The sequence below is a fragment of the Bufo gargarizans genome, chromosome 7, assembly GCF_014858855.1.
Source record: "Bufo gargarizans isolate SCDJY-AF-19 chromosome 7, ASM1485885v1, whole genome shotgun sequence".
Classification (NCBI taxonomy): Eukaryota; Metazoa; Chordata; class Amphibia; order Anura; family Bufonidae; genus Bufo; species Bufo gargarizans.
In genome coordinates, this window is record NC_058086.1 from 126396802 (window position 1) to 126415591 (window position 18790).

At 43.0% G+C, this 18790-nt stretch overlaps 1 protein-coding gene across 2 annotated transcripts in view; it reads right to left on the bottom strand.

Annotated features, from left to right (window-relative positions):
• The window catches only part of LOC122943120 (coagulation factor XIII B chain-like), a 447010-nt gene that overhangs the window by 392146 nt on the left and 36074 nt on the right, over positions 1-18790 (bottom strand). For both annotated transcript variants that reach the window (XM_044300587.1, XM_044300586.1), the window contains exon 2: positions 7054-7236. In XM_044300587.1, the coding sequence (XP_044156522.1) occupies positions 7054-7236 (183 nt within the window). The remainder of the gene's footprint in view (positions 1-7053; positions 7237-18790) is intronic.

Below are 18790 nucleotides of genomic sequence, written 5' to 3' on the forward strand. Positions count from 1 at the left end.
CAAAGGATATATCACCGTGCCAGCCCACGTGGACCTGGCTGCACGCCTGCAGGGAGGGAAAACGGGAGTGAGCGCCGCAGGGTTTAAATACGCCAGTGGCACTGCGCTCTGGAAGTCGGGATCCCTACCTCCCCATCCATAGAAGAGAGCGCAGGCAGCCATCCGGGCTGCGCTGATATAGGAGACAAGATTCCCCCCCCCCCCCCCCCCATGAAGGAGAGCACAGACGGCGCTCAGAGTGGAAAGGGGAGCGCAGGCAGCGATGTGCTGCGCTCTAAAGACCGCCCCCCCACAGAGAGGAGAAAGCGCAGGCAGCGCTCAGAAGGAACCCACACAACCCTGCACATACCTGACTGGAGGAAGAGACTGGCAGAAGAGAGGTGGAGGGGGGCTGAGTCCAGAGAAGTTGAACCCAGAGGAGGAGAGCAGAAGGACGGAGCAGCCAGAGGGACTGAGAAGTTGAGCAGCTGGCTAAGTATCGCTTTCCCTGCCTCTTCCTTAACCCCTGCTGCCCTGTTCCCAGAAGTAACTCCTGCTGTACCTTGCTTTGCTGCCCCAGCTCAGTCCCCTGTGCTCCTGCAGCCCCAGCCTCCCTTATTAACATCTGCTGCTGCCCAATAACCCCTTCCTGCCATCCACCTACCCCTTACCCCTGCCTGCTGCTGAATTCTGGCAGCATTAGACCCTGTGTGTAGCCCCAGCATTAACCCTTGACACCGCCATCCAGGAACCCTAGAATTGTTACTCCTGACTAGTGAACCCTTGACACTAACCTGTCCACAGCTATATCCCTGACCTGCATGTATTAACCCCTGCAGTGCCACAATTGTGTGTTTTACCCCTTGTACCCCGTAGGGACAGTGAGTAGCCAGGCGTGTGGGTTACCGATATTTGTGTGTATGTAAGTGTATTATTGTAATGTATAGATAGTGTGTGGGGTGGAATGGGAATTGTGTGCTGTGTAGTTAGGTTTGTATTGTGTTTATTGTAGTACTGTTTCTATACTGCGGCGTGTACGTCTATATGTATATATATTTATATCCATTGATCTATAAAAAAATATATATATCGTATTGTTAGACTTGTATAATTGTATTGTGCAATAAATATTCCTTATTGTTCATAATACAGTGTATGGTGTTTTTATTAGTCGCCGCCCTAATATAGTGATAGTAAGTAGCACGTAGTGTAGTTCAGTGGAGTGTAGGTAACAGAGGTAGTTAGCTAGTTAGCATAGTTGGTTATAATTTAGGCATCAATAGGCGAAGTCATCACTAGACTACTCACGCCTATTTATGAATATTAATTTTTGAGATTTGCATAAATATTAATATGCCCTTTAACACACTATTATAAACTACAATGTGTCACAAGAAAACAATCTCAGAAGAATTCCATTCCTCGGCCCCGCTAAAAAAATATAACATAACATGTCCTATTTTTGTCCACGCTTTGCTGACAAGAATAGGCATTTACATTGCAAATTGCAACACGGACGGCTTCCGTTTTTTTGCTGATCGCAAAAAAAACGGCATGGTCGTGTGCATGCGGCCTTAGAGAACTTTTCATTACAGTCTGGGGCAAAAGGAGAAGAAAAAGGTAACAACGCCATTTGAAGAAACATCAGTTATAAGTGACTGGATTAACCACCTCAGCTCCCCTACTTAAACCCCCTTAATGACCAGACCACTTTTTACAATTCTGCACTACACTACTTTCACCGTTTATTGCTCGGTCATGCAACTTACCACCCAAATGAATTTTACCTCCTTTTCTTCTCACTAATAGAGCTTTCATTAGGTGGTATTTCATTGCTGCTGACATTTTTACTTTTTTTGTTATTAATCGAAATTTACCAAAATTTTTGCAAAAAAATTTCATTTTTCACTTTCAGTTGTAATTTTTTTTTAAAAACTACATTTCTATATACATTTTTCTCTAAATTTATTGTTCTACATGTCTTTAATAAAAAAAAAAATGGTTTGGGTAAAAGTTATAGCGTTTACAAACTATGGTACAAAATTGTGAATTTCCGAATTTCCTGAGGTTCTATAATGCCCATACAGTAGAAAACCCCCACAAATGACCCCATTTCGTAAAGTAGACACCCTAAGGTATTCACTGATTGGCATAGTGAGTTTATAGAACTTTATATTTTTTGTCACAAGTTAGCGGAAAATTATAATTTTTTATTTTTTTTCCTTACAAAGTCTCATATTCCACTAACTTGTGACAAAAAAATAAAAACTTCCACAAACTCACTATGCCCATCATGAAATACCTTGGGGTGTCTTCTTTCCAAAATGGGGTCACTTGTGGGGTATTTATACTGCCCTGGCATTTTAGGGGCCTTAATGCGTGAGAAGTAGTTTGAAATGAAAATGTGTAAAAATTGCCCTGTGAAATCCTAAAGGAGCTCTTTGGAATGTGGGCCCCTTTGCCCACCTAGGCTGCAAAAAAGTGTCACACATGTGGTATCACCGTACTCAGGAGAAGTCAGGAAATGTGTTTTGGGGGTGTCTTTTTACACATGCCCATGCTGGGTGAGATAAATATCTCGGTCAAATGACAAATTTGTATAAAACAAAAATGGGAAAAGTTGTCCCCAAGAGATATTACTCTCACCCAGCATGGGTATATGTAAAAAGACACCCTACAAGTGACACCATTTTGGAAAGAAGACACCCCAAGGTATTTCGAGATGGGCATAGTGAGCTCATGGAAGTTTTTATTTTTTGTCATAAGTTAGTGGAATATGAGACTCTGTAAGAAAAAAAAAAAATCATTATTTTCCGCTAACTTGTGATAACAAATTCTAGGAACTCGCCATGCCCCTCACGCAATACCTTGGGGTGTCTTCTTTCCAAAATGGGGTCACTTGTGGGGTATTTATAATGCCCTGGCATTTTAGGGGCCCTAATGCGTGAGAAGTAGTTTGAAATCAAAATGTGTTAAAAATGCCTGTGAAATCCTAAAGGTGCTCTTTGGAATGTGGGCCCCTTTGCCCACCTAGGCTGCAAAAAAGTGTCACACATGTGGTATCGCCGTACTCGGAAGAAGTAGGGCAATGTGTTTTGGGGTGTATTTTTACATATACCCATGCTGGGTGAGAGAAATATCTCTCTAAAAGTCAACTTTTCCCTTTGTATAAAAAAAAAAAAAGGAAAAGTTGACTTTTAGAGAGATATTTCTCTCACCCAGCATGGGTATATGTAAAAAGACATCCCAAAACACATTGCCCAACTTCTCCTGAGTACGGCGATACCACATGTGTGACACTTTTTTGCAGCCTAGATGCGCAAAGGGGCCCAAATTCCTTTTAGGAGGGCATTTTTAGACATTTGGATCCCAGACTTCTTCTCACGCTTTAGGGCCCCTAAAATGCCAGGGCAGTATAAATACCCCACATGTGACACAGAGGATTAGGAGGCGGTGCAGAAGTCTGGAAAGGCGGCGCTGGGCATGAATGGCGGTGGGTGCGGCCGGCACCTTGCATCCCTTGACATCCCCTTGGGCACCTTATTTATTTGAGTGACAGGTTAGTAAAACCTGTTTTTTTTAGCAAAATAAGGCTACGGATCACATTTAGAAGCCCACATTAGGAATCCTGATGAGGCCCTGAACATCAGCATATGTTTAGCTGACAGGGGTGAAACCTGGTGACAGAATCCCTTTAATTTTCAAAGAGGTGCCATTAGCCTAATCTGGCTAAGGCACCAACATACCTTGCCCCGGCCCTGTTGATCTACCAGATTGCACTGACCAGTCCAGATATGTCCTGAGTCAGCAGTGTTACCAGTCGAGACTTCAGTTTAATGCTTCGAAGATTTGCCCAAGCCCTGACTGCACTCTGCCATAGTGACAACCAGCTATAGCAACACACACAGGAAGTCTGCGCTGGGGAGGTTAAGGGAGAAGAGAGTGAAACAGCAGCTGGTACAGTTCATTGAGGGGGGGCATGGCACACTATATAATAAGCAGCAGTAGGTACTAGTGTTGAGCGGCATGTCCCATATTCGAATTCGCGAAATTTCGCGAATATTCGAAAGAATATTCGTAAAATATTCGCGAATATTCGAATTCGTTATTATTTCGCATATGCGATAATTAGAATTTTCGCATCGCATAATACATATTATGAGATGCAAAATTCGCATGTGCGCTAATGAAATCGCCTTACGAAGATTCGCAACTCAATTCAATCACTAATGTAAGAATGCAAAGCCCTTTGCCTCTGTTCTGGGACGTGCTGATATTCGCCTGTGCGCTAATAAAATCGCCTTACAAAGATTCGCGCCTCAATCACTTTCTAGGCAATGTGAGTAAGATCTGAGCTTTTGGACTTTTGTGAATCAATCGAGATACAGTGGGGGGTGATGACTGTAGTTGACAGAGTACAGATCAATGTAATCTGTAAGGTGGAAACTAAAATAAAAAATACGAATATTCGTAAATCGAATTTTACGAAGTTCGAAGTATTCGCGAATATGGTGCTATACTATATGAATGCACATGCACAGGCCTTTGCCTCTGTTCTGGGGACAAGTGTAGATATTCGCATGTGCGCTAATAAAATCGCCTTACGAAGATTCGCAACTCAATTCACTAATGTATGAATGCAAAGCCCTTTGCCTCTGTTCTGGGACAAGTGCCGATATTCGCATTTGCGCTAATAAAATCGCCTTACGAAGATTCGCGCCTCAATCACTTTCTAGGCAATGTGAGTAAGATCTGAGCTTTTGGACCTTTGGGAAACAATCAATTATATGTGTACTGTAATTTTGTGGAAGGAAAAAAATAAAAAAAATAAAAAAAAAAAACGAATATTCGTTTTTACGAATATATAGCACTATATTCGAAATATTCGCGAAATCGCGAAGTTGCGATATTCGCGAAAAAAATTCGCTTTTCGAATATTCGCGCTCAACACTAGTAGGTACAGTTCATGGGGAAGGAATAGCACACTATATAAAAAGCAGCAGGCACAGTACAGGGGAAGTATGGCACACTATAAAAGGCAGCAGCAGGCACAGTTCATCGGGTAAGGCAAGGTGCACAAATGTGAGATCAGATTCCGGTATTCTGTTCAATAATAGGAGCGGAACCCACCCATTCATAAATTCCTTTGAGGGTCATTTCCAAAATAGGGCCACTTTTCAGGGTCCCTTTTTTATTTTATTTTAGAGCCTCTGCAATTGTCATATGTGTAAATCGTGACATTTGGCCTCAAGTGTACATAGTGCCCTAGTACTCCTGAGTCCTATTGTACTGTATATCCTGGGCAAAAAATGTGTGCCACATGTAGGGTGTCTTTTAAAACCAGTATATACTTAATTTGTTACATTACTTTAGCATCTATTATACCCTTACTTGCTAAAGTTGCATAAAAGATTATATAATATATACAAATATTAGCCATCCCAAGATAGGGTCTATTTTTTTCTAATAGAAACTCTAAAACCAGGGAAAATGGTTTTAGAGTGGCACAAGCAGATCACATCATATTGGGAATCAAAATTGAATATTAAACCTTTGGGAAAATGCCATTTTCACTTTGCACTTTGTCTGCTCACATTAATTTCAACAAAACACCTGCATATTAAAAACGCTCACCAGACCATTTGATAAATTCAGTCAATGGTGTGGTTTCCAAAATGGGGACACTTCTTGTGCATTTCTATTTTTATTTTATGCCCTCTGCAGTTGTCGTTCAATGTTGTAAAACCACCAAATTAGGCCACAAATGCACATGGTTCTGGTTGCTTCAGACTCCTGTAGTGTGTCCAAAAAGCAGTTTAAGACCACATGGGCGTATTGTGTAACAAAATGTTGGGTGCTTTTTCTCCTATACCACTTTTGAAAATGAGAAAATTGACACTTAACATGTTATTTAGTGTTGGGCGAATCGGGTTTGTACTGCTCTATCTGAACCCAATTTGTTTTAGTTTATAATATGCACTCTGTACCCCAGTAAAACATATGGGCTCCGCTGAGGCCTTCTTCTTTTAGCCACAAGTAACACAAGACTTGCTTAGTCTCGTGCCTGTGACATTACATTTCGGTTCTGCGCATACATTACTGTTTCAAAATCCAAAGCCGAATTTGGATTTGTGCCTAATTAATGAAGCTGAGTTCGGCTTCTGATTTTAAAACAGTAATGTATGCGCAGAACTAAACTGTAACGTCACAGGCATGAGACTAAGCAAGTCTCATGTTACTTCTGGCTAGAAGAAGGCCTGTAACCTGTGACATGGTGTCAAAAGCATGCCATCAAAACCTGCCCTGCAAATGCCAAACGGCACGCATGCGCAAACACTGGAAACATGGATACATCAGAATTGCATTACTGTTATACTTATTATATGAAAATTAGAAGCTCTTTGCGCACATTTTTTATCAAAACTGTGTCAGGCCCATCCATCAGTGACAGTGTGGCTTCCAACAGATAAGACCTACACTATACGACTTGCCACTCATGGCCCAAAAAGATAAAAATCAGGGCAATATAGATTCCAGCTATATCATACTCGTTCAGTAATTTTGATGGAAAAAGGTCCTTGGTGTATTCAGTATGTCCATAAATTGTTAGGGTGATTTAGGCGCTGGTCTTAGTCCATGTCCGCTGCAGCTTGATACACCGGCCTCTACATAACTTAGGCACATGATGTGGCGGCTGTTCAACAAGATTACATTTACGCCAGCTCCCTTGTTTTCCCCGTCCAAACCACTCCCCCATTTTCTCAGAACTTGAGAAAAAAGGCGTAAGTGGCATACATGTGGAAAAAGGTGCAGATTTTGCTGCAAAAGACTTTTGAGAGACAGTCTGCAACTTAAATACGCAAAAAAGTGGCGTATATTTTTCATAATTGACCCCCTTAATCCTTGAAAAAACATTAACAAATATGTTCTGCCTCATAATCTTATGTGGTGCATCAGGTCCTCTTACTACTATACATATAATATGTAATTACTTTTACTGCAATACATCTAATATTTATCCACTTTTTCGACCACAAAACACTGAAAAATGGAGAAGGTTTAGATTTGAATTACCTTTGCATTGGCCTTTAGCAATTTGCCACCAAGTTCCTTCAATACATGCCATTTTAATGGGTCCATCCTGGGTGTATTCCGGGAGGCAGACAAAATTAGCTACTTTACCAGGTGGGTAAGTTTCATCGTGCCATTCGCCTTGTAACTGAGCTCCTTTTATTTGATCAGGTTTTTCACAGTGATCTAAAATAAGAGAAAATGGATATTAAATAAAGTCTTCAATAATTAATGAGCTGACACATTTTGAACTAAAAGAAAATGCAAATAAACCACATAATGGGAATTCAGACAGTAGGCAGGGCTGTATATATAGATGGAGCCGCCCTAGGCACCAAGTCTGAATACTCCCTATCAGAGCTCAAGTTGAAAGAAGGTGTTGCCAAATCGAGCAGGTAAAGCTAAAAGGTTGATGAGTCCAGTAATACCACAGAGGGGCAAAAAAAAAAACTAATACAAGGAACAGTACAATTAATCTTATAGAAAATGGATGAGCAGGAACACAGGCAAGGTCCACACACAAACTCTTCCAAATCCAAGCAGAGAATATCAACCGCATGGTAAGAGGTGTGAGACCACACTAACTAGGGAATGCAGAAATGACCACCGGCTGCCCCTGACAAGAGGTGTGGCCATTACCAAACCGCAACACTGAGAATCAAGAGACTGTCCGTTAACCTCACGTTAACCTCACGTTAACCTCAGTCTCTCCGATCTCCTAACCTCTGTCACAGAAGGTACCTTGACAGTAGCATTAATATACTGCTCCCGCAAAACCAAATACCAGCAGAGCTTCTTGATGCACTGTGGTGTTTTGATCTGTATTGTGGTATTTGGCTCAGCTGGGAGAGCATATTGTACTGTACTGTGGTATGTGGTTCTGCTGCGGAACCAAAAAATATTGTACAAGACAAAATTCTGTCTCGGCAGAAACAACTATCACAGTGCAGCACAATATCCTGCCCCAGCAGCACAAAATACCTCCCCAGAAGCTGCCCCTCTGTGGTGGCCAGTGCCACCACCATGTTCTCTCCTCCTCCAGTTGTCTTAGATTTGGAGGAGGGGGCCGAGTAGGTGAGATGCAGGTCAGAGTAGTGAGCCAACTCTACTTACAGCATACTGGCTGCCTGCCAGCACTACGAAACATATAGGAGAATAGACCACCACATGCCTCTTACATCCAGTGACATCTCTTGTGTTGTAGACGTTCTTTTTTCTGTCTGGTCTTTGCAGAGTATGTTAGATTTCTCAATTCAATCCATTAACCTCCCCACCATTTCAACACAAACTATCCTGGTGTCCCAGAATGTCATCCTGCTGCCACTCCAAATACTGTGTCCACTGTGCTCCCCAATGCCCCCAAATACTATACTGCTGAAACAATAGTGACCCCAATAGAAATAATGGGGGAGATTTGTCAAAACTGGTGCAAAGGAAAACTGAATTAGTTGTGTAACACCCCAAAGTTGCTTTACCACTCCTACACACTGCTTCTGTCTATATCTGCAATAACCATGCCATCTTATGCCTTTATTCCAGATCCTTCAAGTAGTGTGCATTTCTTTTTATGCATTTGTATTGTTCATTCAATAATCTGGTTCCCCAGCGGGTGGCAGTATACTTGGCAGTGCTACTTTACAGAGGGTGGAACCTGGCTTTCCAGCTCTCTTATACTCTCCTCCAAGGAGCAAGTACGTTCTTGGTAGAACCAGTTAGTTCCTGTACTCCATGCTATAGGGAGGAAAGCAGATGCTCGTCCCTGGTGGGACTGAGCTCTCTCTAAAAGCAAACCAGGACAAGAAGTTCCTAGGATCACAGTGGGAGACAGACTTAGAACAACAGCATCAAGCAGAAAGGAAAACATTCCTATTTAATATTGCTGACATAATAGAGCTGAGAAAGCTACAGCATAGCAGAGCTAAGAGAGTACACTACAGATTCAGCAGAGAGAAGTTTGTTTTGCAGAAGTTTTGTGCCTGCCAAAGTTCTGCTAAAACCTGTTAGGAACCAAGACAAGTTCTGTGGATTATTTGGATTATCGTTTATGAAAAGTAAAGCAATTGTTGAACTTCCATACATTATAGTGCCCCCAGTATTGATAATGTCGCCTATAGTTCCCCCAGTAAATATGCTCTTGTACAAACAATCCCGCTATAGTGCCCCAGTGTTAAAATGCCCCCTGTGCCTCCAACAATGCCCCATATAATGCGCTTACATAAAAAAATTCCCCAGTAATGCCTCCTATAGTGCCCCAGAGTTCCTTCAATATGCTTTCTAAATGCCACTTCAGTAGTAATCTCCCCCCACAGTGCTCCTTCAGTAGTAATGTCCCCCACACTGCCCCATAGTGTTAATGTACACTGCTCTCCTTCTCTCCCCAGTAATATCCTCCACATTGACTCCCCCAGTAGTGTCCCTCATCCTCCCTTTAGTAATGTCTGCCAAAGTGCCCCTTCAGTATTTTTGTCCTCCAGTGCCCCCCACAGTCCACTCCTTTCTGTCAGTAATGTCCCCTAAGTGAGCATGTGGGCAAGTGAAAAAAATAAAAAACTAATACTAATCTGTGTCCCAATCGCCTGCATTCACGATGCAGGCTGCAACCTCTTCTAGTCTACGGCCTAGGATGGTGGGATACAGGTGGCCAGACACACACACACACGTCACTTGTGCTGTGTCCCACCTATGCTGGGATATAATACATTTTAGGACTCATGCCTGAAGCCTGAGGCGTATGAGGGTGATCAGAAGCCAGGGAACTATTGGCTCCGTGCCCTGCTGCAGTATTAAACTACATCGCCATCCTGCGGCCAGCAATACAGTTGAATTCAGGAGAGGGCACTTGCAGCTGTATGATTTCTGTTGCCCTTAGAGCTGGATATGACTTAGGTTTATATGATTTGGAGTAAAAAAACAAACAAACTAGTATGTCATTAAAGGACTTCTAGAACATACAGTGGCAGTACTACTGCCATAGCAGCTTCTATGAGGCTTGCAGTGGCAGGGGAACCTGTGCTGTTAGACCTGGATCTCACCTGCAAGTACACACCCAGTAATGATTACTGTTCAAGGCCCAGGCGCTAATGGATGACAGACATAGCAACCAGACTAGGGCCCTAGTGCCTATCATCCATGAGGGCCCGTAAATCATTAACCAACTGTGCTCTCCTCAGTAGGCACTATGCAGTTACATCATCGGGCCTGCTGGGCTGAGTAGGAGAGTGCACAGGCCAAAGTTGATCCTTCGACCTGTCCCCAGCCAGAGCGCTCTCCTAGTCAGTCCAGCAGGTGCGATAACATCACTGCATAATGCCTTCTGGAGAGAGCAGAATGTGCTATGTTCATCAGTGGAACAGGCCAGGTAAGTATTACTTTTTAAAATGTTATTAATGTTACAGGGGCATAACTACAGTAAGGTGGACACTAAAGGAACAGCACTATTGTAAGGGGGGGGGGGCAAAACTAAAGTGTGGGGTCATTAATGGGAAATTCAACAGTTTTTAGGCATTAAGGAGACATGAATACTGTGTTGGGGCATTAAGGGGTCAGTAATACAGTGTGGGGGCGCTAAGAGGGCATGATTACTATGAAGGGGGCAGCAAGTGGTCATGTCTATGGTCAGATCGGTCTCCATACACTATTAAAATGTATGGGTTCTGATGTGCCGAAGTTAGTTATTCGCAAAGTCGCGAGTGATCAATAATCATAATATGACTTTTTGAAATAGTTTGCTTTGATTTTAAGTTGGCAAAAGGTGTGCAAAATTTCTCCAATTTAGGCTACATGCACACGACTGTGCCATTTTTTGCGGAACGAAACGGACGGCCCATTGTAGAAATGCCTATTCTTGTCCGCAAAACGGACAAGAATAGGACATGCTATATTTTTTTTGCGGGGCCACGGAATGGTGCAACGGATGCGGACAGCACACGGAGTGCTGTCCGCATCTTTTGCTGCCCCATTGAAGTGAATGGGTCTGCTTTTGAGCTGCAAAAAACGGTGGCTCGGATGCAGACCAAAACAACGGTCGTGTGCATGAGGCCTTACTTGATATTTGTTAAAGGGATTGTCCAGGTTCAAAGCTGAACCCAGACATACCCACATTTTCAGCAAAAACGCTAGTATGAAAGTAGCCTTAGATTTTAGCGAAGTTTTGAAAGATGTGAGTTGGCTGATTCTTCAAACTTCGACAAGAAATTTGATTTGTTGTGAATTAATTTGTCATGAATCATTATAAATCCGGTATACCCAGGCCTCTCAGTATGAAGAATTGAAAGTTAACCATTTCGTGGCTGTCAGAGTGACGCACATTAAATTTTTCACTAACATATTGTGTTACCTAGGAATGATGACTTTGGGTCCAGTTAGTGGAGCGATCTGTGTGGTAATATCATCTTGGTACTGACCATAAACAATTGCAATAACTGTGTATACTAATTTTTTTTGCAAAAAAAACTACGTATAAGCTATGATGAACTTGGGTCGAGTTGGTGGAGCGTTTTGTGTGGTTCATTCCAATAACCGATAAGATTTAGGTGGTCTGCGTCCAACATCTTTAAAGGACAAGTGACTGTCACCCCCTAGATGTTCGGGGCTGCACTCGAGCTACACTGAAGGGATCGTCTCGTGTCTACGCCTCGTAACCTGCTTAACGTCGTTCATCATAGGGATCGGGGATTGCAATACTCTGAATAATTGTTTGCTAACAGATCGGATTAGCAATGTTGAATTTGGGTCCAGTGCACACTTGTACAGGGTTAAATATTTAACTAACTGTATCATTAAAATAATGGACTAACTCTGTATGTCAGTGCAGTAGAACATGATGCACACGGTGATATATTACACCTGCCTTATTTATTGAGGCACACTGGGACAGATTTATCAAAACTGGTGTAAAGGAAAACTAGCTTAGTTGCCCATAGCAACCAATCAGATTCCACCTTTATTTTTCCAAAGGAGCTCTGCAAAATGAAAATTGGAACCTGATTGGTTGCTAGGGGCAACTAAGCTATTTTCCCTTTACACTAGTTTAGATAAATCTACCTCTCTAAGTTTGAGTAAAATATTGGATTAACTCTTAATGTGGGGACATGGACATGACAATATACTCAACGTGCAGTCTCCCTACTGTTTCCCTACAGTCTTTCTTGCAGTTGTGACTGTGCCCATAAGCCAGTGGCAGTGGCGTGCTGGGGATTGGGGGGTGGTCCGGTGCCAGCTCTCATGGGGGTGCCAGAAGCAATGAGCGCTTCCATCAATACAGATGGAAGTGCAGGGAGCTGGGTCCTGTCACTCAGCCCCCCGCGCTCCTCCCCTTCTCAGGCCGGCAGCGCTCTGAATGGTGAAGCAGGGACTGGGATACTTCTCCCTGCTCCACCATTCAGCCTGCAGGCACAGATCGCGCTGCCAGCCTGTGGGCGGAGCCGGCAGGCCAGAAATCTGCATAAGCTCCGCCCACACAGTGCTGCAGAGCGATCTGTGCTGGCAGTGAAGAGAGGTAGGTGAGTAGTTACTGTTTTTTTTTTTATTAATTTTTTTCTTTAATACAGAGGGGGTACAGAGGACTTTATTACTATGGAGGGGGCAGAAAGGACTTTATTACGATGGAGGTGGCACAGAGGTTTTTATTACTATGTAGGGGGAACAGAGGGCATTTCTACTATGGAGGGGGCACAGAGGTCTTTATTACTATGGAGGGGAAACAGAGATCTTTATTACTATGGAGGGGGAACAGAGTTCTTTATTACTATGGAGGTAGCACAGAGGTCTTTATTACTATAGAGGGGACACAGAGCCAGAGGGCATTACTACAATGAAGGGGGCACAGAGGGCATTATTACTGTAAAGGGGGTATAGTGAGCATTGTTACTGTGAAGAAGGCACTATAGGGATTTCTACTATGGAGGAGGCATAGTGGGTATTACTGCTATTAAGGTGGCAGAATGGGCATTATTTCTGTTAAGGGACACAGGGCATTGCTACTATTAAGGTGGCACAATGGGCATTATTACTGTGAAGGGGGCACAATGGGGATTATTATTGTAAAGGGAGCACAATGGGGATTATTACTGTAAAGGGGACACAAAGAGGGCAATACAACCTGTGAAAGGGGCAAAATGTGGGCATAACTACTGTGAGGGGGCACACATCTTTACAAAACTACTGTGAAGGTTGTACAATGAGGGCAATACTACTGTGAGGGGGTACAATTTTTTTTTTTAAGTATTGGTGGTGGTGGTGCCAGAGAAAGGACCAGCCCCGGGTGCCAAACACCCTAGGCACACCACTGGACAGTGGTGCTGAACATTTCCCTTTATAAGATGCAGTGCATTGTGATTTTAGATTAGAATAAACTAGGTAAGTCACAAGCAAATAGCATTATTATCGCAAACCATACAAGGTGAAGACTAGTGCTTATAATATTAGCCCCTCTAACTCACCCAATAATTCTTAACTTTTATTGTGCTTTGAAACATTATAAAACCAAAATACACTGGTAGGTACTTAAAGACATAGGGGGAGATTTATCAAAACTTGTGTAAAGGAAAACTGGCTTAGTTGCCCATAGTAACCAATCAGATTTCACCTTTCATTGTTGAGCTTTTTTGGAAATCGAAAGGTGAAATATGGTTTCTATGGGCAATTAAGCCAATTTTCCTTTACACCAATTTTGATAATGGATGGAATTTATGCACTTCGAAAAATTCACAAAAGTGGGCCTTTGTGACATTTTGAGTCCCTTGAACAAAAAAAAGAAATTGTGTTTGGGAATAAAAAATAAAAAAAACAATGTGGAGAAGTGTAAAGAAAGCAATAAATGACAAAAAAAAGTATTTAAATCACTAAAACAGGAGTAGTAGGGAAGCATTGAAAAAATATAAGGAAAAAAAGAGAATATGAAAGACAAATAAAAGCAGCCAAACTCTTTAAAGGGGTTCTGCACTTTCAATTAACTGATGATCTATCCTCTGGATAGATCATCAGCTTCTGATCGGTCGGGGTCCGACACCCGGGACCCCCGCCAATCAGCTGTTTGAGAAGGCAGCGGCGCTCCGGCAGCGCCGCTGCCTTCTCACTGTTTACCGCCGGGCCGCCCGCCCACTGACGTCACGACTTGTATCAACTAGAGTGGGCTCGGCTAAGCTCCATTCAAGTGAACAGAGCTTAGCCGCGCCCACTCTAGTTGATACTAGTCGTGACGTCAGTGGGCGGGCGGCCCGGCGGTAAACAGTGAGAAGGCCGCGGCGCTGCTGGAGCGCCGCTGCCTTCTCAAACAGCTGATCGGCGGTGGTCCCGGGTGTTGGACCCCGACCGATCAGAAGCTGATGATCTATCCAGAGGATAGATCATCAGTTAATTGAAAGTGCAGAACCCCTTTAATTATATGAATGGTAAAAGGTATAAAAATGAAGGTGTTAGCCATTTACAGAGTAAAGCTTTAATTCACACGTCCGTGTCAGTGCTCAAATCTGTGAGAAGGTGGTCAGAGATACATCCGTGAAGCTGTCCGGGAAGGATCCGTGTTGGGTCCGTGGTTCAGTTTTTTGCTGTCCATGTGCCATCCGTGTTTCACTGACACTGAACAGCTAAAAAATAATTTTCAAAGCATCTCTTCCTAATGATCCATGAAACATGGATGCAACATGGATGGCATCCGTATTGCATCTGTAGTTTTCGAGGACCAATAGACTATAATGGGTGTGATGGATTCGTGAACACGGACAAAATTGAGCATGCATCTGTGCTGAAAACAAGGACCCAAGGACCGTGCTAAAACACTGATGTCTGAATACACATATTAAAATGAATGGGGACATGTGCTGAAAGTGGAGAACACGTAGAGCAAATATCCGTGAAACACTGACGTGTGAATGAGGCTTAATGAGGGGAAAAGCAAGGCTATTAAAAAAAAATTTTCTCCACAGTATTCACTGAGGAAAATAAACTGTCGAAATTCAGAATGTAAAAGTAAATGCCTCATTAAAAGTGCCCTGTCTGACCCAGGAAGAAGTACAGCGCATCTTAAAAAGATAAAAATAGACAAATCACCAGAACCAGATGGCATACACCGCGGTATCCTAAGAGAATTAAGTAATGTCATAGCCAGACCATTATTTCTGATTTAAGGACTCTATACTGACAAGGAGTGTTCCACAAGATTGGCGCATAGAAAATGTGGTGCCAATATTCAAAAAGGGTCCAAAAACAGAGCTTGGAAACTATAGGCCGGTAAGTTTAACATCTGTTGTGGGTAAACTGAAGGTTTTCTAAGAAATGCTAACTTGAAGTACCTCAATGAAAATAAGCAAATAACGCCATATCCGTATGCCTTTATAAGGGATCGGTCATGTCAAACTAATTTAATCAGTATCTATGAGGAGGTAAGTTCTAGACTTTACCGCGGCGAATCAATGGATGTAGTATATCTTGACTTCTCCAAAGCATTTGATACTGTACCACATAAAAGGATAGTATATAAAATGAGAATGCTTGGACTGGGGGAAAATGTCTGTATGTGGGTAAGTGACTGGCTCAGTGATAGAAAACAGAGGGTGGTTATTAATGGTACACAGTCAGATTGGGTCACTGTCACTAGTGGGGTACCACAGGGGTCAGTATTGGGCCCTATTCTCTTCAATATATTTATTAAAGTTCTTGTAGAAGGCTTACACAGTAAAATATAAATTTTTGCAGATGACACTAAACTGTGTAAAGTAATTAACACTAAGAGGACACTATACAACTACAGAGGGATCTGGATAGATTGGAGGCTTGGGCAGAGAAGCGGCAGATGAGGTTTAACACTGACAAATATAAGGTTATGCACATGGGAAATAATAATGCAAGTCACCTGTACATACTAAATGGTAAAACACTGGGTAACACTGACGTGGAAAAGGACCTAGGAATTTTCGTGAACAGCAAACTAAGCTGTAGAAAGCAGTGTCAGGCATCTGCTGACAAGGCCAAGAGGATAATGGGTTACAAAAGGGGCTTAGATGCCCGTGATGAGAACATAGTCCTGCCACTTTACAAATCACTAGTCAGACCACACATGAAGTACTGTGTACAGTTCGAGGCTCCTGTGAACAAGGCAGACATAGCAGAGCTGGAGAGGGTTCAGAGGAGGGCAACTAAAGTAACAACTGGAATGGGTGGACTACAGTACCCTGAAAGAATTATCAAAATTAGGGTTATTCACTTTAGAAAAAAGATGACTGAGGAGAGATCTAAATATATCGGGTCAGTTCAGAGATCACTCCCATCATCTATTTATCCCCAGGACTGTGACTAGGGGACATCTTCTGCGTCTGGAGGAAAGAAGGTTTGTAAAAACATAGAAGAGCATTCTTTACGGTAAGAGCAGTGAGACTATGGAACTCTCTGCCTGAGGAGGTGGTAATGGTGAGTTCACTAAAAGAGTTCAAGAGGGGCCTGGATGTATTTCTGGAGTGTAATAATATTACAGGCTATAGCTACTAGAGAGGGGTCGTTGATCCAGGGAGCTATTCTGATTGTCTGATTGGAGTTGGGAAGGGATTTATTTCCCCTAATGTGAGGAAAATTGGCTTCTACCTCAGTTTTTTTTTTTACCTTCCTCTGGATCAACTTGCAGGATAACAGGCTGAACTTGATTGGCAAATGTCCTTTTTCAGTCTTATAAACTGTTACTATGTTTTTACATTTTTACACCACTCACTCCAGTTTTGAAATGTGTGTTGGAAAGTGGCCATGGTTAGCTATGTTAATGAGTGTCAATCCAGATTTATCACTAACACTTTTCAAATAGTCGAAAAAAAGGTCACAAGCTCACTCCAGCAGGATGGTGGTGTAGGAAAACTGGAGTCGCATTTCTAGACAGAATTTTTAGATTTCAAGATGCACCAGATTTAACAAACAACACTTGACATTTGATAAATTTGGTACAAAGTACACCACGCAAACTACTGCCAAATTGACTTCAAATATTACCCTCAACTTCCCTCCTGTGTATGCGCACTTTATTCACTGTTATCTGCAATTGTAGCATTCAATGTACAGGCAAGGTGTCTGGAAACCTTCCCAATTATTTACTGTCACATCACAGACCGTGCTTTCCAAAACAACAAACATAGCGCCCCCAACAGGTCTCACTGCATTAGTAGTGTCATCGAGGTATTGGGACACACCAGAACTTAAAGGGGTTTTCTGGGATTTTAATACTGATGACTTAGGGCTTGTTTACATGGACGTATGCTGCTGGGTGCTGTATTGCGGACCGCATTTGCGGATACGCAATACACGGGCACAGTTCCGCATCACAAGACACATTCACTTCAATAGGTCCGCAAATCCGAGGATGCGGAACGGAAGCACGGAACACTACGGAAGCACTACGGAGTGCTTCCTGGGGTTCCGTTCCATGCATCCGCACCACAAAAAGAAAGAATATGCTCTATCTTTTTGCAGAACAGAAGGATTGCGGACCCATTCATGTGAATGGGTCCGTGATCCCCATGCGGCACGGGTTTTACACAATTTGCGGTCTACAGCACGGGCAGGCGGCAGGGCAGCCAATCAACAAACGTTTAACTCGTGTACCCTTAGGCCCCATGCACACTGCCGTGTTTCACGGCCGTGTGCGGGCCGTGGAACCGCGGCCTGGATCCCTCCTGAGAGCAGGAGCGCACGGCGTCACTGGTTGCTATGACGCCGTGCGCTCCCTGCTGCCGCCGCAATACAGTAATACACTGGTATGATCTATACCAGTGTATTACTGTACTGTGCCGGCAGCAGGGAGCGCACGGCGTCATAGCAACCAGTGACGCTGTGCGCTCCTGCTCTCGGGAGGGATCCAGGCCGCGGTTCCACGGCCCGCACACAGCCGTGAAACACGGCCGTGTGCATGGGGCCTTAGAAGCCATCACAGCCATGCCTACTAATGGCATGGCTGTGATTGGCCAGTGCAGCATGTGACCCAGCCTCTATATAAGATGGAGTCACGTAGCGCTGTATCTCACTCAGCTCTTAATAGTGTAGGGATAGGATGCTGCTGCTGTAAGTGAGCGAATAGGAAAGAATCTGTTATCAGAACTTGTTGTTAACTCTGTGATCTACAGCAATTTTTTTTTTGTGGGTGCAATGCAACATTTTTTTTTGCTAAAAAGTACATTTGCGCCTTGCACTGCATTTGTGATAGTGAAAGAAATTCTGTTAAATCCATATGTTTAATTGTGGGTGAGATAAAAATATTTTTTTTTTCCCATAAAGTACCATTGCGGCCTGCACTGCAAATCTTATAGTGAAATAGAATAAGTAAATCCATCTGTTTCACTGTGGGTGACAAAATCATGCGGTGCATTTCTGACCGTCCAATACAATCGTTAAATACTGCTGTTATATTGTGGTTTGAAAAAAACACCCTTATTGTGCTAGATATTACATTTGCGGCCTTTGCTGCATTTCTGACAGTCCAATACAACGGTTAAATACTGCTGTTACATTGTTGGTTGACAAATTGACATTTTTTGTGACAGTGAAGTAATTGCATTAAATTCGCCTTTCACACTGTTGTATGACCTGAAGACACCGGGACAGCCTTACTCTCAGTGAACTTAATTGTTGTCTATTGGTGGTTACATTGTCGCCTGACATAAACCATCTGTTAGTTTGGTGGGTCATTGCAAAGAATGATGAGACCTGTGGCCTGTGTGTAGTTTGGAGGAAAAGGCCGTGGTCGCACAGAGCCACCAGCACTGCA